This window comes from Martes martes, assembly GCF_963455335.1.
Source record: "Martes martes genome assembly, chromosome: 9".
NCBI lineage: Eukaryota > Metazoa > Chordata > Mammalia > Carnivora > Mustelidae > Martes > Martes martes.
The window spans coordinates 109,490,799-109,513,421 of NC_137896.1; the positions used below are offsets into that span (position 1 = coordinate 109,490,799).

At 38.6% G+C, this 22,623-nt stretch overlaps 1 protein-coding gene across 1 annotated transcript in view; it reads left to right on the forward strand.

The window, feature by feature from the left end:
• Window positions 1-5,788: 5,788 nt before the first annotated feature.
• Window positions 5,789-22,623, forward strand: part of PRKD3 (protein kinase D3) — a 79,521-nt gene continuing 62,686 nt past the window's right edge. Inside the window, exons 1-2 of the mRNA XM_080813533.1 lie at window positions 5,789-5,937; window positions 13,787-14,743. Of these exons, the coding sequence (XP_080669659.1) occupies window positions 14,456-14,743 (288 nt within the window). The 5' untranslated portion in view covers window positions 5,789-5,937; window positions 13,787-14,455. The remainder of the gene's footprint in view (window positions 5,938-13,786; window positions 14,744-22,623) is intronic.

The window sequence follows — 22,623 nt, forward strand, 5'->3', positions numbered from 1 at the left end:
ACTCTGTTTTGTCAACAAGGTAATTGTATTTGATATTTATTTTTATACCCTTCCTTCACGTTTGATGTTACATATTTTTTAGTTAATGTAATAGTTGGTTTAAGTTCCTGGGCTAGTGTTGCTTCATTGTTTTTTTTCATTGCGGTAAAATCTATGGGACATAAAATTTGTCCTCTTAGCCAGTTTTAAGAGTACATTTCAGTGGCATTAAGTATATTCACACCATTGGGCAACCGTCCTCACCATCTATCTCCAGAACTCTTGTCATCAGGCAGAACTGAAACTCTGAATCTGTTAAATAATAACTCTCCATTCTCTCCTCCTTCTAACCCTTGGCAGCCACCATTCTACTTTTGGTCTCCATGAACATGACTGCTCTAAGGACCTCACAGAAGTGGAATCACTAGTTTTTATATTTTTGTGACTGACTTATTTCATTTAGCATGCTGTCCTCAAGGTTCATCCATGTTGTAGCATGTATTAGACTGCCCTTCCTTTTTAAGAGTAGGACCTCAATAAATGTAATTTCCATTCCTGGTCTTCCTGCAGATAATTTCATCCTTTTGCATAGTTTCAGTCTCCATCCTATGCAAGGACTCCCAAATCTTAGCGGAGCATGGAGCACTAAGACTGGGTAAAGCACTCTGCAAAGAAGATGGGGATGAGTTCTATATGGCCCCTGCTTTCCAGGAGCTTACAGTTTAGTAAGAGAGAGAGTTGTATGATAAAGTGCTATGTGTGCTATGGAAACAACCTGTCTGGAGCACAAGGAAAGGCATGGTTATTCTCAATCTGCCTGAAGTGGACGGGAGAAGCCGAGTGGACGAGCTTGAGCCTTGGTTAACAGGTAGAAAGGGGGGAGAAAGGTATCATATTAACAAAAATACAGAGGGAAGCTGTCAACAGTTCCCCTCTGCTTGAGGTGCTAGGCATGTGAGGAGTTAGAGATAACAATAGGAGAAGACAGGAGGGGGCACCTTGTGCAGCATGCCAAAAAGTTTGCACAGTAAAGGCACTGGTTAGCTACTGAAGGATTTCAACCACAAGGAGTCAGATTTTGCATTTTAGAACTATTCCTCTGGTGGTAGGGTAGAGAATGGACTAAAGAGAAGATTCAATCAAGGAGCAAATGTCTTAGAAATCTCTCAGATGGTCATTTCAGTAGATCAGGAAAGCGCTAATGGAGGCCTGAACTAGGACAGTCACAGTCAAAAAGAAGAGGCATACAACACAAGAACTAGGATGGTATGAAATTGATGGCACTTGGTCATGAATTGGATCTGAGAACAAGGGAAAAGGAGTCTAGGCTGACCAAGAAGTTTCTGTCTTAGATGACTAAACTGATGGTAACACAACACACTGAGATTGGAAATATAGGAAGAACCAAAGGTTTCAAGGCAAAGATGAGTTCCGTTAGGGACACTTGAATTTGTGATCTTTCTGTGGAACATTCAAGTGTTTATAGAAAGGGATCGAGCTAGAGGTAGAGATTTGTTAAGTCAATGTTTGGAGCCAAGTGTAGAAGTACAGCATGTGTCCTTCCAGCAGCCCATCCACACTTACCAGTCCCCTTCCTGCCCACCCAGGTGTTCCAAATGCAAGGAACTGTGAGTCCACTGGAAGCCCACTGGGTGGGCTGGCCACCTCCGAGGGTCACGGGGAATGACTGCTAATGGACATGGAGTTTCTTTTGGGGGCGATGAAAATATTCTGAAATTAGGTAGTCATAATGTTGCTTAATTTGTGAATATACTCAAAACCAGTAAAGGGGGCACTTTAACAAGGTGAAATTTATAGTTTGTGAATTACACCTCAATTGTTAAAAATTGTGAGGAAAAAAAATCCTATGGCTCAGCCTAACCAAACTCTGGTCCACAGGTATGCCCCCATGTTTTTATATGTATGTGCTTTTGCTCACCTGGACGTTCCCTTTTTTTCCCCTTTCTTCCCCATTCTCCTCCCCCATATTTCCAATCCTACTCATTCTTCAAAGTTCAGCTAAAATCCTCTTTGTCCATGTATTTAGCCTTCTCCAGATTGGGGTAGGTCTTGTACTTCTCTGCCATCTTTTAACCTTTTATTTTGTCTCCTACTTACTTTCTTACTCTTTTCTCCATATGACAAATCTTAACGTACCTTGTTTAGTAAACAGTAGTCCCCAAGAACAGCAATTGTTTCACCTATAGATCCTATCAAATGCCCTGCACATAGTAGCCTCTCAAAAAATGTTTATTGAGGGGCACCTGGGTGGCTCAGTAGGTTAAAGCCTCTGCCTTCCGTTCAGGTCACAATCCCAGGGTCCTGGGATTGAGCCCCGCATCGGTCTCTCTGCTCAGTGGGGAGCCTGCTTCCTCCTCTCTCTGCCTACTTCTCTGCCTGCTTGTGATCTCTGTCTGTCAAATAAATAAGATCTTAAAAAAAAAAATGTTTATTGAGTCCATACACCAAGGACTGTAAGGAGAATCTAGGGAGAAAGGCAAGCAAGCCAAATTAACCTCCGTTAGCTTTCAGCCACACGTTCCATCATCATATAATGAACTAAGAGAGAGTTTGAAGTCTAGGGTTAGTCAGAATTCTTTCTGGAGATTTGGAAATTTGGGATGTATGATCAGAGTATTAATTATAATAATGTTCACTATAGTCTGATTACTTTATTAAAAATGAAACCAACAAATATAAGACCATTTAGTGATTTTATCTGGCACAGGAACACCTGAGCTATCAGTATAGAAAGCGTCACAGTGATGGCTTCTGGTCAGCTGAGTACCTGTGCAGTCGGACCTTCCTTTGAGGGCGTAAAAAAGAATTCATCCTACAGCCATAGGGATTCCTGGGTTATTTAAACTCTTCACTATTATCTTAAATTTCCCTTCACAGACTCAAGCTTGTTAACTTTTCTTTCTCTGTGTTGCCAGGAGATGTGGCACCCAAAAAAGCTCCTTAACCTGAATAATAGCTAACATTTACTGAGCATTCACTTGTGAATTTTTTTTAAGGTGTCATCCCTGTGTTATGTCATTTTGTTCTTGCACAACTCCCTGGGTAAGGAGTGCTATCATCCAAGGATGATACGGGTGACCTTGAATATAACTGATGCTGAGACAGAAGCTGACTGAGGTTGCCAAGCCTGTGTCCACACAACTGTTCAGTGGCAGAACCATGATGTGTCCTGGGGGGGACTACCTCCAATGCCCACTGCATGTGTGGTCTACTCAGGGCATCTCTTCCTTCTCACAACAATCCTGTGGAGGTACAGAATCATCTTTCTGCATTTCACGGACAAGAACATCAATTCTTAGTTGAGACTGAGCAGCACGCACCTGTGACACGGCAGATACTAGATTGGATTCTGCCTTCCAAGTCCCAACCCAACCCTTTGCTTCTAATTGTCCCTTCTGGGCAGCTGCAATTTCCAGACTATGAGTGAGGGAGTGCACTTGCCTAACTCCTTTGCTCTGGCCAGTGTTGGCATGAGAATTAATTTTAATACTGGTTCCCTATCCAGGTCCACAGCACCTTTGTTTTCTTTCTCAGTTGGCTTTTCAAAATACATTATAACCAGTCTATAGTATTTCAAAAGAGAGTTTTTTTGTGGTGCATTTTTCACTTATGTTTCAACCTCATGGAAAAAACCTCACAAAAACAAAATAATTTTTTTCAGGAATCACATTCTATAAATTAAACCCAGCTGAAGTTTTAGAATAATGAGCATTTCCTCTAGTAGGGACCCTAGCAAATCATCTTTTTTTCCATTTAGGATTCTGAATCAGGTAACTCTGCTCTCTTAAGTCACAAATGTTGACTCATTTTGCTTATAGCAGGTACACATCTGAATGATTGTGTTGCATGTCATTGAGTACAAGGGAGGCCAGTGAATGTGGGACAAGACTTGCAGCTATAGTCCCACAAGAGGAAGATTGTAAGCTTCCATTTTTCATAAGCCACCACCAAGAAATAAAATCTTTTCCATCATGGTCATTCTGATTATATTTTCTTTCAAGGCTTAAAAATCTCATATGGGAATATGTTTACTTATTAAACCAAATCTTAATCATTGTAATGCTTCTGGAATAGGAATAAAATGTCTTGAGGAAATTGTAGTTCATGTCCAGCAAAAGATTACAAGTACAAAGATAGTCTTATGCTAAAATGTATTGTTGAAAAATTCATTTAAAGTGGAGGAAACAATTTTATTTTTAAAAAGAGAAGCAGAGCAGGAAATGGAATGAGTATATATATATAGAGAGAGAGAGAATGAATGAATATATATATGTATAAATATATATAAACATATATATATATTTTTTTCCATCTCACACACACAAATCCTTAAATCTCTAAATAATGAGCTTGATTTGTTTAGAAAAGTTACTTCTAGAAAGAGTAACTTCTGTCTCTTTAAGGACCATGAAAGAAAATGGAAGTTACTAGTGAGATGGGACTGGCTGTAAACTGCTCCAATGAGGTCCTGGGAATCTTGCTGAGAGAGAATATTTGGGGCTGGACTAAAACGTCTGTTGGAAAGTGGAAGGAAGAAAAAGGCAAAGTTAGGTGAGGGAGTTCTTTAAAAATAATGTAAACTTGAGTAGATTTACTTTCAGTTTTAAAATAAAACAATAGAAGAATAAGACTAAATACAAAATATTAGATCGACAGGATATGGGTACATTTGGCAGGTTCGGGATATGGGACATTTGGCAGCTTCCAATTCCTGAAAGTATTTCAGAAATGTCTTTTCTAAACAATAGTTTCAGAGTAGATCAGAGTTACACACAATTTTACTTGCCCCATCTTTAATATAAATTATTTTAAAATTCCCATTTCTTAAGTTTAAATACAAGAACACCCGTCAAGATTGATGACTTAGTATAAACCAGAGGGAGTCACTTAACTTTCTTTTCTTTCTGTTCTCAGAAGCTGCCTTAGACCATTGCATGGGGATGGATGGATCGTTGATAAGCAGCCCATCCAGCTTGTCTCAGTATGTTTTACTTAAGTATTTTTGAGATAAAACCTTGACAGAAGGAGAACTAGGTCCTTCCTGGGACAGCCACTGTCAGCCGGTCCCGTTTTCTTCTCACATTAAAGTTATAATTTACCACATAATGTCTTTTCCCTCTAGATCCTCATCCTGACACCCACCCCTCCCCGTTCCCCGGGCATTGTTACCCTGTTTCCCTCGACGTGGAAGCCTAGGTTCATGATTCTTGACTGCACTTCACTTTGATGGCAGGGGACACCCGCGAGCTGAATGATGGACAAATAGGAAACAAAAGTTACCATTTCGGTTTACTCTGCTTAGATGAAGGGCTCTGGATGTCTCTGCGTCGGGTGGAGAATGCCTGGGGCTGCGGCGCCAGGCGGCCACCTGGGAGGCAGGCCCGAGGGAGGAGAACGTGAGGAGCAGGGAGAAGAGCAATCAAGGTGGAAACTGCTCTCTTCTGTGGACCCCTTCCGAGTCCCCCATTCAAGTTGTCACCTCTTGGTTCCTTGCCACCGTGGCCTCCGTCAGAGCGGACGATAAAAGAGAAAAAGGCAATGATGGGTTCGAGTACCGTATGTAACTGGTTGGAATACACGGTTGCGCCCCGCTCCCCCGCACCCACGGAGACACGGGGACGTCCGAGGACGCAGAGCCCTCGCTGTCCCTGCACAGTGCAAAGGCACAGTGGCATCCCCGCGCGGCTACCACCGGCTCGGGCCCGCCCGGAAACTACAGCTCCCGGCAGGCCCCGCGCCGGCCGCGCGCCCCCGCCCCGCACGCCCCGGCCCCCCGCCCCCGGGCCTCAGGACGGGACGGGGAGGAGGGAGGGAGGGAGGAAGGGGCGCCAGCGGTGGGCGGGATCCTGCGAGGCGCGTGAAGCCTCGCTGGCGCCTCGTCTGGGATCCAGACGCTGGCGGCCGCGGAGTTTCTCACGACCGGCGGAGCCCGCCTCTGTAAGTAGTCGCCTCAGGGAGCGCGGATCAGACACCGAAAAAGTTAGCGCCGCCGCGGCCGCCGCTTTGTTCTCGCGGCCCGTCGGGTGAGGCGGCAGCGGCCCCTCCCCCACCCGCCCGCCCGCACGCGGCAGCGGCCGCGGGACTCGGGCCCCGCGCGGGGCTGGGCGGCGACCTCCGGGGCTGGGCGGGAAGTTGGCAGAGCCCGCGGCGGGCGGAGCGGGCGGGGGGCGCCGCGGCGAGCGGGGGCGCCGGCGCGGCAGCCAGACGGGGCCAAGTTCCGGCGTGGGCGCGGAGGCCAACTTGGGTCCGCGCTCCGCGGGCGACCACCGTGCGCGACCGCTGCGGGAGCAGGCTGTTTCGGGGTCCGTCCGGCTGGTCCCGACGCCAGCCCAGCGACAGTCAAGCTGCCGAATTGGGGATGATCCTTTTTTTTTTTTTTTCCTATTCATTTCATCATTTCGTGTTGTAGCCGTCTCAAAGGAGTGAGTAAATGGTGCTTAGAGACTGTGTGAGCCCCCACCCCAGTTTCCTGACTGTGCTTAGTTTTGCAAGTTGCAGCCTTGTTCTGAGTTGTTCTCACCCCGGGAGGTTTTTCTTGAGATGAAACGCTGAGGAGTGCGACTGTTTTCTCTGAGCAGTAACAATAACCACAGACTACTCGATTGCCTGTTGGATATTTTATTTGAAATCATCGCAGCATAGGCCTTGCCGACTGCAGGCACGAATATAAAATAAAGCGACAAGCGTGTGTGAGACCCGCAGACTTCTCCATACACAGATTGATGGCTTGGACATAACTGTCTCTTCAACCACACCCATCCCCACAGGAAATAAGATATCGGTGTCATCTTTGATTAGGAAGGATAAGTTACACCCTGAACTACTAGTTGGTACTACACAGCTTTAATGAGCTGTAGCCGCAAATGAAACAAAACTTTTTAAATGCCTTCATCTGTACCCTAAGAAATGCTATATTGTATTACTCTTACAACTGCTTCTACTTTGTACTTGATGTGGCAGTTCTTTCCTGCATTTTTAGCGACAGTGATTTCGCTTAGATCAAGTTTACTTACCAACTTTTAATGGGTCCTCTAATGGGTATGAGGACATCTATAAAGCTCCCTGACCTAGCTCTAGACTTCTGAGTTTTATGTTATCGAAAGAACCTTTTCTTCCTCCCCTGTTAGGATCTGAATTGAGAGCAAGCATGACAATTCAGCCAAGAAGAAGTTAGAAGTTTTAGTAAAAATATATTAAACATGTCACGAAGCCTTCATGTTAGGTTTTGCTTCAGCAGGTAATATAGATGTGGTAGATCTGATCAGATAAGCTTGGAGTGTTTGACAGACCAGTTTCCATACTAAGTTCTATAATTTGGTGGATAGCATTTCACTTTTTAGGATGACTCACATTCAAGATGTTGTCTGTTTCATATCTAGAGACTGATTTTTTAAGGCATCTCAGTAGTGAGTCTTTAAGATACACAAATTTTATGAGCTTTCAGTTTCAATAGATGACCTCTTTAAAAGAGAAATTTCTCTCAGTGGGTTGTTTTTCATTTAACACTGGCATATGGGGAAAAAAAGGGCTTTAATAAATCAAGCTTTTGGGCATGCAAATTTTTAAATTACATTAGAATTGAAAAAAACAGGGCACCTGGGTGGCTCAGTCGGTTAAACAACTGCCTTCAGCTCAGGTCATGAGCCCAGGGTCCTGGGATCAGGTCCCCCATTGGGCTCCCTGCTAAGCGGGGACCCTACTTTTCCCTCTCCTGCCACTCCCCCTGTGTGTGCTTTCCAGCTCTCTGTCAAATAAGTAAAATGTTAAAAAAAAAAAAAAAGAAAAAAGATTTTAAAAAAGAAAAAAACATTTAAATGCACTTTTAAGGGACATTTTCTCGTTTTTAAAAAGATTTTCTAAAATTGATGAAAGTACTACCGTATTGAAATTAATTGTTCATTTTTAAAAGAACCTACTTTTGCAGAACTGGCTACATGGGGAAATTATTTGCCAGTACAGATTTTAATTTGGCTTAATAATAATTTTATGGTTTACAATCATCTGTGCTGGTACTACTTTGAGTCTCCGATTATGTAATTTAAATTGAACTTGTATGTGTGCCTCTTTGGAGCAGTGGAAAAATTTGAGATGATACACTTAGGAGACGTTTTAATTTTAATTTTAGTGCAGAAGAAAAGTTTTCTCCACTTGTATGGTTAGTTTACAGTGACATTGTGTGAGAAATTGCTCATTGGCTGTTAGCCAGTCAGATTTCTCAGATACCACTGGGGCAGAAAGAGGCAATGAAGGTCCATCAAGCCCAGCATAGATTCATACAGCATTGGCCAGATTGGCAGACTGTAATCTTATTATGGGATAAACTTTTCAGTGCCTGAGCAGCGAGCAGACGTGGTGTGCTCTCTTTACTCTCTCTGAGAGTGGAAGGACCGAGATTCAAATATCACTGGTCCAGATGAGCAGAATTTTAGTAGTAAACAATTTAGTTGAATGCTGAGCTCTTAGGAAAAGTATTATATTAACCTAAGGAATAGTTATATTTTTGAAAATCTATAAATAGATGCCAGGAATGCTACAGACTACGATTTTAAAAACTCAACCAAGTTATTTGAATTGTTAATAAAGTATACAATATAAATATACAATATAAAAACAACACTAGGATTATTAAGCCAGGTCAAGCCTGTATCGAGGCAAAACACAGACATTGACTTCTGGACAGTAGTCAGGATTGCACTGAAAAAGGCCATGTGCTTTTTTACATGCTAAAAGAATACGTGTAGGTATCAAGGATGGGGGGGAAGGCCCTCCAATCATTAGCATTCCTGACACACAAAACTAAATTGAACGAGGACAACCCATTACTGGAGGAAGTCATGGTAAATATTATGCTACTCAGAATAAGAAAAACATTTTAACTCTTCACTTTAACCTTTACTGATTTACTGATTACCAGAAAGGACACTGGCTGTACTAAATAATGAGCTTCCTTATGAAGTATTTAAGAACTGGATTTGTTTTGTCTTCTGGAAACCTCTTCCCTCTTCTCTCTCCTTCCCTGACTCCTACTTATCCTTTAGGTCTTTGCTTAAGCACCACTTCCTTAAGGTCTCCTCGCGTGAGACCCCGGTTGAAGTTAGGTCCTTTAAGTATACTTTGTCATACCGTTTTTCATAATTTGTAGTTACTTTGCTATTTATGTGAATGGTATTTGGTTAATGTGTGTGTCCCACATCACACTGTAAGCTCCAGTAGCCATTTCTGTTTTGGTTACTGCTGTATAACCACAGTTATATCTGCCACAGTGTGGCAGATAATAGAAACTCAGTAAATGTTGAAAGAAAATACTGCTATTTGAGCTTCTAATTAGAGGCTTTGCTAAATTATGAGATATGTACATGCAGGCGGGAGGTGAGGCAATGGGAGGGAAAGGTGGATCAACTTGTGATGTTACCATAAAGTAATGGGCCTTTGTTTACCTTGTCTGTAATAATAGGGCAGGGTGGGCTCAAGATTCTTTTGATATTTCATCTTTTGATTCCATTCAACAGTGGTGATGGATTATATAAGCTCATTTGAATTGGATATGTGACAGATAACTCCCCAAAAGAATATTTGAGATGTTCCAAATAAACATATCAGAAATGCTTGCCAACTTATAGCTATTAGAAACAAACATATCTAATTAATATACAGTTTATAAATTAGTAATTGTCTTGTCTCGGTTTCCTAATTGAAACATAAAGACAAAATAAAATACATTTATTAAATTTTTTGATACTCATCTTAATATTTTTCATCCTACATCTTGTTGCATCTTACAGAGCAAATCAGGGTTCCATAAAATAAAAGGAGAAGACAGATGGGATGAGTGGGCAGAAGCTAATATGACAGCTCATTTAGTTTCTTCTATTTGTTTTCATGCTGAAACTTTAAAAAATATTTTTATATGAAGTATAACATATAGTTTATTAATAGTTATAAGTAGTTCTGATAAATTGGCCGATTGTATTAGACAGTTACTGTTACTTGGCTAACGATAACAGGTATAATAAAATGAAAATTTAGTGGGAAGACATCCATTGAAAATAAATTATTATTGAACACAGCAGCATCTTGTATTTTGAGGTATTTAACCTGAATACAGTATTATTCTTAGATATTTTACTACCTTTTTTATGATGGCTAAGTTTTTTTTTTAAGATTTTGTTTATTGATTTGACAGAGACATCGAGAGAGGGAATACAAGCAGGGAGAGTGGGAGAGGGAGAAGCAGGCTTCCCACTGAGCAGGGAGCCCTATGGGGACCAAAGACAGAAGCTTAAGGCCTGAGCCATCCAGGTGCCCCTGATAGTAGTTCAGCTTTTGAAACTACTCAAGTTGTGTATGTTAAGTGGCTCATTACCTTAGGAGAAAACCTGTTTTGTTGTTAGGCTTTTGGAGGTGGAATGAAACAGTAGAAAGAACGTGGGCTTTGGAGTCAGGGAAACTTTTGTTTGAATCGAGTTCCATGCCATATTAGATGTGGGCAAGCAACTTCTCTGAAACCCTGGCTCCTTTTCTGTAAAACAGAGTTAAACAAATCCCCTAGGGGTCTTGTAAGGATGTAATGAAGTATCGTATCTTAATTGCAGCGTTTGGCATAAAGTAGGACCTTAATTATTAATTCCTTCATGTAATTATTATGAAAATGGTTGCAAGTTACTGAGCACTTAATTGTAAGCCAGGTACTGTTGTAGGTACTTCACGTACAGTAGCTCCATCCTCATCACGTCCTGTGAGGGAGCAAGTTCTGCTGTTACCTTCATTTTACTTCTCCACAATGATACTGAGTAAAGCCGCTTATTCTCTTAACACCTTTTCAAATATTATTTGTAAGACCATTATTTGAAGACTGTTTTTCTGTTTAGCTTTGTTAAGCATATATTTTCACATGACATTGTCTTAACCTTTAACTGGATGCATGCTTTTAATTATTATTTTTTAATCAGTATAGCTCTTAAAAATGTAGAGTGTAGAAATGAATACAGTGGCGATGTAGGCTGACCAGCAACAGAGTTTACAGATTGATATTGATACATTCTCAGTGTCCTGGCAGGTAGATTTGCATTGGTTCTTTTAGCCACCAATTAGCAGCCCTCCTTAAACTCAGGGGGCTAACTCCACTTATGAAGAGCTTCTCAGTGAGCACTTCATTTCTTCTCCGTTGTAAAGCTTTACACTAACCCTTATTACTTTTCACTTTAACTTTGGTTTGTTTCTCCCGGATTGTGTACTCTGGGGATTTTATAAGCATGTCTTCTGTGTCTTTATCTTATAAACAGTCAGAATCAATATAGGGTCAAGAGCAGAATTCCAAGGCACATCCCCTAAAGATTTCTTTCATTTAGGTTGATATAGACCAGTAAACTTACCAACTACACTAATATCCAACTCATACTCAAACAACATATTTGCAAAAATAGCATAAAAAAACATCTCGAATACTGTTCTGGCCAGAATACACTTTTTCCCCCTGGTTTTGCTAATTGTGTGGTCTTAGGCAAGTACTTTAATTTCTAAGACTGTTTTTTTCAACTATAAAATAGGTTGTTGCGTATGGGATATTGCATCCCACATATGGGATGTTTAGAACAGTGCCTTACAGATAGTTGGAACTCAGTGACTGTAAGTTATTATTATTCTTCGTTCCTGCATCTAAGAAGTCTAGTAATCAATCTTTTCCAAGATGTAAATGCAGTGGATTTGGCCTTATTTGTTCTGTTTGAATTCATGCTGTCATCTAGAGATTATTTTCTAAGTATTCAGAAACCACTCATTTTCATAATCTATTCTCACATTTGACTGAAGATTAATATTATGTTTATATGTCTGATTTCTGGAATCCAGTTCTCCACTCCTGCAGCTCATAAAATTTGAAGTACATCTGACCAATATCCAGGCCCTGATTATTTCTTTCTGAGCTCTTTCTCCAAGATTATGAGAGTCAGCTTTGTGATTACACTTGCTGATTGCTTTAGCAGCATAGAATGAATTGCATCTGGAACCTAAGACTTGCACTCATATAAAGTTGTTTTAGTCTCTCATTCACCAGGCTCGGGTTTCAGTTCTCATTGCTCTTCTACAGTTTTAGTTTAAAAACTGAGAGAAGATAAGCAAAATACAAGTTGAGCAATTCTGCCTTTTCTATGCGCTCTCTCAACCCTAACAACATCTTCTCTGAGCAGTGATTCTCTCAGTTCCTTGTTCTCTTTGACAAATAGTATGTTATTGTGGAGACAGCACTTGGTAAGAAAGTATGAAATTTGGGTCCTAATTCCCACTCTGCCTCTTCTTTTTTTAAAAAATTTTATTTATTTATGGGGCGCCTGGGTGGCTCAGTGGGTTAAAGCCTCTGCCTTGGGCTCAGGTCATGATCCCAGATTCTGGGATCGAGCTCAGCATTGGCTCTCTGCTCAGCAGGGAGCCTGCTTCCTCCTCTCTCTCTGCCTGCTTCTCTGCCTACTTGTGATCTCTCTCTGTCAAATAAATAAAAAACAAAAAAAATAAAAAAATTTTATTTATTTTTGTGAGAGAGAGAGAGACACCCCATGAGTTGGGCGAGGGGGGGGCGGGGGGGGAGGTTGAGCAGGGAGCTCAATGTGGGACTCCATCCCAGAACCTCGGACCATGACCTGAGCCAAAGGCACACACTTAGTCGACTGAGCCACCCAGGTGCCCCCCCACTCCTCTTCTTAATACCCATGTGATGCTGGGCACATTACTTTATATGCTTATGCTTCTGTTTTTTCATCTGCAGAAATCATATTTGTCTCCAAAGAGATATGCATGAGGTAAAATATGTAAAATATTTAAGATGTTAAGTGCTGTACCATATAAGGTGGAATGATATTTATTTGAATGTAGTTATAAAAGCTTTTGTTATCTTAAGCAGCTTTTTCTAAGCCTTAGTTTTTCCTGAGCTTTCAAATTCCTGTTACCATATCTGTATGTTTTTGCTCTTCTGTTACAGATTCTGCAGCCACATAGGGTGCTTCCCTTTTTCTCATCATTGGAATTGTGTAAAATTTAGATCCCTTGTGAGCCATTTCACTTAGGTCATCAGGGTCATACCTTTTGTTTTTGAACTGTCCTGTTGTAAACTGTGATACGTTTGTAACTGAGCCTAGTGCTCTCTCTTTCTTTACTTTTAGAAACCCTTTATGATACGATCACTTTCTCCTGTGATCTTGTCATACGTCATTCGCATTATAACTGTGCATAGGATGTTCCTTCTGCTTCCTTAGCTTCTGAAAGAAATCTGTCAGCAAAGCAAGTCAGCAATCATATTTTGGCAGAATTAGACTTTTTGATATAAAAAAAGAATACTCTTGACATGTCTTTATTAGGACAGTATTATACATCTTTCATACGGCCGAGTGGTGTGTGCTTTATTTCTATGATGGTGTCCATTTTAAACTTCTTTTAGTCCCTCCTATTTTTCTTTGTTTTTGTCCTAACTCAGTTGTATATTTGTGGAATAAAAGTGTTTGACCTTCAGGTTTCAGGTATTAGTGAGGACTGCCAGGGACTTGGTTGTGGTGGTGGTGGTGGTGGTGGTAGAGGTGGAGGTGGTGTTGAGCAGGAGCTCTCCCTAAAATTATACCTCTCTCAAAAAATGTCTCTGATAACTAGGCCCCCCTAAAATGGCTACTCACTAAGATGTCTTGATGTATTACAAACATACAACCAAAACTTATCATTTAAAAAAAATACAGGGATTCTTGCATTTTTAAAATAATGTCAAATGAGTATAAAATATTAAGAGTGTTTTTAAAATTCCTTCCAGGCTGACTGCATTTCAGAAAGCATCAACTTTTCTCAGTGGACCTATTCATCAAGTGAAATATGCCTGTACTGTTTTAAAAAGCTTTGTGCTTCATCATGGAAAAATTTGCCCCCCCAAAAATGAAAGTAAAGACATTTGAGAAGGTGATTTAAGGTGTGGACATTTGGAAAAGTGTCCCATCAAATCAGTAAACCTCAAGATAAGGGTTAAATAGATTAAGCCTAACCACTTATTTTTTTAAATCAGGAGGATTTCATCTTAATAGAAAAACAACTTTTATTCAATATGTATTTTCTGAAATTAAGAGAGAGAGACAAGAGTAGACTTAAAAGAAAATAAATGAAGATGGTTAGTAAAGAAGCAATGTCAACTCTTTTCTGATGAGGATAATTCAGTGATGTTAAATCCTTTGCAAATCCTTAGTTGTGGTCCTAAAGACAAGACTCTTTTTTGATGGGACTGATACTAAAGGAAGTCGGACCTTTTGTGTATTCAACTCACAGTTGTAGAAGTTGCAGTCATTGGCATGAGTGGCTTAAAAGAGGAAATAAAGAAGTGTTCAGTTAAATCCAAAAGTACAGTCATTTTTTTACTGCTGTGATTTTAAAAACCTCTTCATAACCACTGAAAAAGAATTGACAACTATTTTAAAAGATTAAAGAAAGGCAGATGTCTGCAAACAATTCCCCTCCTTCAGCCCAGAAATCTGTATTACCTGCAACACTTCCTGCTGTGCTTCCAGCTCCTTCTCCATGTTCAAGTCCAAAAACAGGACTCTCTGCCCGACTCTCTAATGGAAGCTTCAGTGCGCCATCACTCACCAACTCCAGAGGCTCAGAGCATACAATTTCATTTCTGCTGCAAATTGGCCTTACACGGGAGAGCGTTACCATCGAAGCCCAGGAACTATCTTTATCTGCTGTCAAGGATCTTGTGTGCTCCATTGTTTATCAGAAGGTACTGTGCATGCTATTTATGTCAATAGTTTTTCTAATTAATATTGTCTCTAATGCTTTTCTATAAATTATACATGCAACAGTGAGTTAACATATATGGATCAATTGTTTATATCCTAATTTGGATAATTTTGGAAGAATGCTAATAGACTAGAAGCCTAAAGTCTGAAATTCCAGATTCTAACAAGTGGAGCCTTTATTCTAACTTTAAAATACTGCCTATTCAGTTTTTCTTTTAAGAGCAGGAAAATCCATATAAAATCAAGAGGACTTCAGAAATCTCATTTGGTTTTAGAGAAAACAGGACGCAGAGGGTGCAAGGCATCCAGGTGGCTTACCAAAAGGATGGAACACAGTTGTGGCTGTGTCCCAGGTCCACACTTATTTTTCCTAGGTGCCCTGTATTCTACCCTTTTTTTTGTACCTTCTTCCTTCCCTTTAGGTCTTGATTTTACCTACACTACCGTTTAATACGAGAATACCACTCTCTCTCACTTAAAAAATAGGTAAACAAGTTTTTAATATATGACAATACATAAAAACTTGAAATTGAGGGTGGTTTTATTTTGTTTCCCTTCTGCATACCTCCTGCCCTATACTTTACCATTTTTAAAGGAACCTTAGCTAAATGTCTTTAATAATTTTGATTTGCTGGGTAAGTGGGTATGTTCTCTATTTTTTTCATAGAACTATATGGTTAAGTAGTAAGAATTGGTTACATTTTATTTTCAATGGACTGAGGGTATGTTTCAAATTTGTTTAGAACAAATTAGTGTACTTTTTAGTTTAAAAATCATATCAGGTGAGATTAATATATTTGTATTCAGGCTTCTCATTGTACTGTTTGTTTTAATTTCTTATGCTTTATATGATTTGTTATTATCTTCTGATGTAGAAGTAATTAATGGTCTAAAAATGCTGTGTGGTTTGTAGAAACAGCCTATGCCTTGTGTGTGGTAACAGTAACTTGTCTATTGAAATGTGGTCTAAAGATTCAGTTTCCTTTTGTAGATCTGTAGAACTATCTGGGTGTCTTTAAGTATTTTTGCTTTTATTTTCCCTTTCATTAAATGTTACAGAAGTTTTTCACAAATATATTGGCAACTAGCTATTTAATTTAAAGATAAGAATTTATCTTAACTACAGTTTGTAACTTAAATTTTTTCTTTTCATTGGAGCCCATAGAAATTTATAACTAATGTTTTGGTAGAATCTGTATTATTGTTTTCAGTCTTCTAAAATTTCATTTCGTTCTTATGTTCATACAGAGGCATACTGATTTCTACAGGATTATTTTAGAATTTGTTACTTCATCTTTAATATAGATGTGAGATGTGGGTCAGATGGGTAAATTCTTAGGAGACTGGATTAAACATCATAATCCATGAAAAAATACAGAAAAAATACAGTGATACCAAGGAAATAAGACAGCCAAAAAAATCAATCAGTGTAAACTTTATATAGATGTAAAATAGAATTACTGATTGTAGAGCTAGCCAGCATAAAATGAGTATCATAGTAAACTGAATTTGAATCAACATTAGAGTGAAATGGGGATGTATTTGGCAAAAATACATAGTCTGTATAGGCATAAGCTTATTACACATTCCTTTTGATGTTTGCTGGGATCCTAACTGTTTAAGCGTAGTGTAAAAGAGTTTTAAGCTTGAAACTATGTCAGCTGTATTTATTTACTTTATAACTTTGCACAAGTGATTTGACTTCTCTGGATTATAGTTTGCAGGTCTATCAGATGATTGAGTTGGGATGATTTCTGGTTGTAATTCCAGCAATGAGATTCTGAATCATTTAATCTGAATTTGGGTCTTTACTGCTAGAGACAGATAAAGGAGAAAGGAGTTTCAAGGGATGACCTGTTTCAGGCCAGATCAGAGAATTCTTAAGGGAACCAGCTCAGATCCTAAGATTTTCTAGAGATGTTTCATGGATCCCTAACTCATCTGGTGGTTGGAAAAACCAAGTCAGAAGTTCTTTTGCTTTTTACCTTCCCTCTTGTTTTGGGCACTTGCTCACCAGTTTTCCATTTTACACCTGTACAACTCCAGGTTTACTGTCAGGACTCTTACGGGCATACCTGCTTTTCTTATATCTATTCTTAGTAACTACATCTACCTGAACCTTCTAAAAGATAGGGCATTGGTTAAATTTTAGGAAATAGGTTAAACAGATGTCTCTTCCCTCAAAAGACTTGTAGTCTACTAAAGGAAACCTATTCATCAGAGTAAAAGATTTAAGTAGAAAGTGAAGTTAAAGAGTGCTCCTCAGGTTGATAAAGGATGTAGAAGACTTCAAACAGAAGTCTCCTTTCCTCATCCTGGTCCTGGGCCAACACGGCTCTGCATTCTGTTACTATGGTTACACTTTTTTTTTTTTTTTTAAGATTTTCGTATTAATGAAGTCATAGTATATAGTCTTTTGTTGCTGAGTACTTTCCATCGTATGGATAAACTGTACTTTGTTTATTCAATCATCAGTTGATTGATATTAGAATTTTTTCTAAATGGGGAGCATTATAAATAGAATTGCTCTGAACATTCTCATTCAGATCTCGATTATAGATACATGTTTTCATTTCCTTGGGATACATATTTAGAAGTAAGATGGCCATATCCTTAACAACACTTGGTATTTCCAGTCTTTCTAATTTAACTGTTCCTGGTTGGTGTGTAGTAATATCTCCATGTGGTTTTATTTTATTTTATTTTTTTTTAAAGATTTTATTTATTTATTTGACAGACAGATCACAAGTAGGCAGAGAGGCAGGCAGAGAGAGAGAGAGAAGGGAGGAAGCAGGCTTCCCGCTGAGCAGAGAGCCCGATGCGGGGCTCGATCCCAGGACCCTGGGATCATGACCTGAGCCGAAGGCAGAGGCTTTAACCCACTGAGCCACCCAGGTGCCCCTCCATGTGGTTTTAATTTGCATTTTCCTAATGATGAGTGAGATTGGTTATCTGTCCATGAGCTTATTTGCCAAGTTCTTTAACATCTTAGATACAGATTCTTATCAAATATAAAATGTAGATATTTTCTTCCAGTCTGTGGTTTCTCTTCATCTGTTCTCTCTTTTTAATCTAAATAATAATCATTTTAAAGGCTACTGTTCAGTCATCTTGATGCCTAAAGTTTATAACCAGTTTCTTATTTTGGTCATTTATGTTGCTTCTAATTTTCTTTCAGTTTTATGGGGATAATAACATTTATAAATTTGTATTAGTTTAAAGTATACAACATAATGATTTGATATGTATATATTTTGCAGAATGATAACTACAACAAATGTAGTTAATTTATATCACCTCCCACAGTTAATTCTTTTCTTGTGATGAGAATTTCTAAGGTCTACTCTCTTAGCAGCTTTCAAGTATACAGTAAAGAATTGTTAACTATAGGCACCATGCCATACATTATATTGTCAGAATTTATTTATTTGATAACTGGACATTGGTACCCTTTGACTGTCTTCCTGCCCTCTGCCTCTGGTAACCACCAGTCAGTTTTCTGTCTTTGTGAATTAAGTTATAGGAGTTTTTCACATATAAGTAAGATAATACAGTAGTTGTCTTCCTCTGCTTGACTTACTTCACTTAACATAATGCTTTCAGGGTCCATCCATCCTGCTGCAAATGGTAGGATTTCCTTCTTTTTGTGGCTGAATAATACTCCATTATATATATATATATATATATATATATATATATATACCACAGTTTCTTTATTCATCACCCTTGGGTGGACATTTGGTTCTTTCCATGTTTTGGCTACTGTAAATAATGGTGCATTGACCTGGAATGCAGATATCTATTAGAAGTAGTGATTTCATTTTCTTCAGAAATGGCATTGCTGGATCATATGGTAGTTCTATTTTTAATTTTTTGAGGAATGTCCATATTATTTATTTATTTATTTATTTATTTATTTTTGGTCCGTACTGTTTTCTATAGTGGCTGCACAAATTTAGACTCTCACCAGCAGCGCATAAGAGTTCCCTTTCCTCCACATTCTCACCAACACTTTTTATCTCATGCCAGTCTGACAGCCAGGAGGTGATATCTCCCTGTGGTTTTAATTTGCATTTTCCTGATGATTAGTGATGTTGAGGACCTTTTATGTGCCTGTTGGCTACCTGTATGTCTTTGGGGGAATGTCTATTCAGTTCTTCGGCCCATCTTTAAATGGGATTGTTTGTTGTTGTTGCCATTGAGTTATAGGAGTTCTTTATATATTTTGGGTATTTATCAGATACATGATTTGCAAATACTTTTTCCCCCTTCTGTAGTTGCCTTTTCATTTTGTCAATGGTTTTCTTGGCTGAGAAGAAGCTTTATAGTTTGATGTAGTCCTGCTTGTTTATTTTTGCTTTTGTTGCCTTTGCTTTTGGTGTCAAATGCAAAGACTCATTGCCAAGAATGATGTCAAGGAATTTATCCCTTATGTTTTCTTCTAAGAGTTTTGTGGCTTCAGGTCCTACATTCAAGTGTTAAGTCCATTTTGAGTTTATTTTTGTGTGCGGTATAAAATAGGCATTCAGTTACATTCTATTGCATTTGGCTATTCCAGTTCTCCCAGCACTATTTACAGAAAAGACTAGTCTTTCCATTGTATATTCTTGATTTCTTTATCATAAATTCATTGGCCATATATGCATAGGTCTATTTCTAGGCTCTTTGTTCTGTTCCATTGGTTTTATATGTCCATTCTTATGCCAATACCATACTGTTTTGATTACTATAGCTCTAAAGTATAGTTTGAAATCAAGAAATGTAAATGCCTCCAGCTTTGTTTTTCTTTCTCAAAGATTGCTTTGGGTATTCAGGATCTTTTGTGGTTTTGTATAAATTTTAAGATTCTTTTTTCTATTTCTGTGGAAAATGCCATTGGAAAATTTTGGGTAGTATGGACACTTTAATAATAACCTTCCAGCCCATGAACATAGAATATTTTTCCATTTATTTGCATTTTCTTCAGTTTCTTTCATTAAGGTCTTACAGATATAATTTTTAGTGTGTAGATCTCTCACCTTCTTGGTTAAATTTATTTATAGGTAATTTATTCTTTTTGGTGCAATTATACATGGGATTGTTAATTTCTCTTTCTGATATTAACTTAGTAGTGTATAAAAAGGGAACTGATTATTGTATATTGATTTTGTATCTGGCAACTTTACTGAATTTGTTGATTAATTCTAACAAAATTTTTTGTTGAGGTGTTTCATGTCATCTACAAACATAGACAATTTTACTTCTTCCTTTCTGATTTAGATGTCTTTTATTTCTTTTTCTTGCCTAATTGCTCTGGCTAGGACTTCTAGTACTATATTGAATAAAAGTAGCAAGAATGACATCCTTGTCTTATTCCTGATCTTGGGTTTTTCCACTGAGTATGATGTTAGCTGTGGGCTTGTCGTATACAGCCCCTGTTATGTTAAGGCATGTTTCCTCTATACCTCACTTCATTCTTCATTTAGAGTTTTTGTCATGAATTGATGTTGAATTTTGTCAAATGCTTTTTTAAAATTTTTAATTTAATTTTATTTTTTTCAGTGTCCCAGAATTCATTGTTTATGCACCACACCCAGTGCTCCATGCAATACGCACCCTTCTTAATACCCACCACCAGGCTTACCCAACCTCCATCCCCCCTCCCCTGCAAAACCCTTAGTTTGTTTCTCAGAGTCCACAGTCTCTTATGGTTTGTCTCCCCTTCCGATTTCCCCCAACTCACTTCTCTCTCCATCTCCCAACGTCCTCTGTGTTATTCCTTACACTCCACAAGTAAGTGAAACCATATAATTGACTCTCTCTGCTTGACTTATTTCATTCAGCATAATCTCTTCCAGTCCCATCCATGTTGATACAAAAGTTGGGTAATCATCCTTTCTGATGGAGGCATAATACTCCATTGTATATATGGACCATATCTTCTTTATCCATTCATCTGTTGAAGGGCATCTTGGTTCTTTCCACAGTTTGGTGACTGTAGCCATTGCTGCTATGAACATTGGTGTACAGATGGCCCTTCTTTTCACTACATCTGTATCTTTGGGGTAAATAGTAGTGCATTTGGAGGGCCATAGGGTAGCTCTATCTTTAATTTCTTAAGGAATCTCCACACTGTTTTCCAAAGTGGCTGCCCCAACTTGCATTCCCACCAACAGTGTAAGAGGGTTTCCCTTTCTCCACATCCTCTCCAATACTTGTTTACTCGCTTGTTGATTTTGGCCATTCTAACTGGTGTAAGGTGGTATCTCAGTGTGGTTTTGATTAGCCATCCCTGATGGCTAATGATGATGAACATTTTTTCATATGTCTGTTAGCCATTTGTATGTCTTCTTTGGAGAAGTGTCTGTTCATATCTTCTGCCCATTTTTTGACGTGATAATCTGTTTGTGTGTTGAGTTTGAGGATTTCTTTTTAATGCTTTTTATGCATCTGTTGAGATGACCATATAATTTTTATCCTTTATTTTGTTAATATGGTATATCACATTTATTGATTCGCAGATGTTGAATTATCCTTGCATCCCTGGAATAAATCCCACTTGGTCATGGTGTATGATGCTTTTAAAGTTTTGTTGAATTCAGTTTGCTAATATTTGTTGAGAATATTTGCATCTAGGTCATTAAGAATGTTGAGCTATATTTTTTTTTTCCATATAGTGTCATTATCTGTCTTTGGTATCAGGGTAATGCTGGCCTCATGAACTTGGAAATGTTCCTTCCTCTTATATGGTTTGGAAGAGTTTGAGAACGATTGGTATTAATTCTTTAAATGTTTGGTAGAATTTGCCAGTGAAGTCATCTGGGTTTTGTTTGTTTGTTTGTTGGGAGGATTTTGATTACCAATTCAATCTTTTTACTATGAATTTATCTATTAATATTTTCTACTTGTTCATGACTCAGGCTTGGTAGGTTGGTCTAGAAATTTATCCGTTTTTTCCAAGTGTCCAGTTTGTTGGTGTATAATTGTTTATAGTAGTCTTTCATGTTCCTTTGTACTTATGTGGTATCACAGTGTCACCTCTTTGATTTGTAGTTGTATTTGAGTCCTCTCTTTTTTTTCTTTAAAGGTTTGTCTGTTTTGCTTATCTTTTTAAAAAAAACAGCTCTTAGTTTCATTGAACTTTTCTGTTGTTTTTTTTAGTCTCTAGTTTATTTTCACTGTGATCGTTGTTCCTTCTTTGTTACTTCTTTCCTAATTAAGCTAACTTTGGGCTTAGTTTGTTATTTTTGTAGTTCCTTGAGGTGTAAAGTTAGGTTGTTTATGTGAGAGCTTTTTTCTTTTCTTTTAAGATTTTATTTATTTGTTTGACAGAGAGAGACACAGTGAGAGAGGGAACACAAGCAGGGGGAGTGGAAGAGGGAGAAGCAGGCTTCCCGCTGAGCAGAGAGCCTAACGCAGGGCTTGATCCCAGGACCCTGGGATCATGACCTGAGCTGAAGGCAGATGCTTAATGACTGAGCCACCTGGCACCCTGAGATCTTTTTTGTAATGTAGGTGTTTACTGCTGTGAACTTCTCTCTCAGAACTTCTGCTGTATCCCATAAGTTTTGGTATATGTATTTTCATTTTCATTTGTCTCAAGGTATTTTTTTATTCTTTTGATCTCACCTTGACTAGTTGTACAATTGCATTTTGTTTAATGTCCACATATTTGTGAATTTTCCAGGTTTCTTTTGTTTTGTTTTTGTAGTTGATTTCTAGTTTCATACCATTGTCATGGGAAAAGATATTTAATATGATTTCAGTCTTCTTAAATTAGTTAAGACTTATTTTGTGGCCTAACATGATCTCTCCGGGAGAATGTTCCATGTTTGCTTGAGAAGAATATGTATTCTGCTGCTTCTGGATGGAATTTTACAGT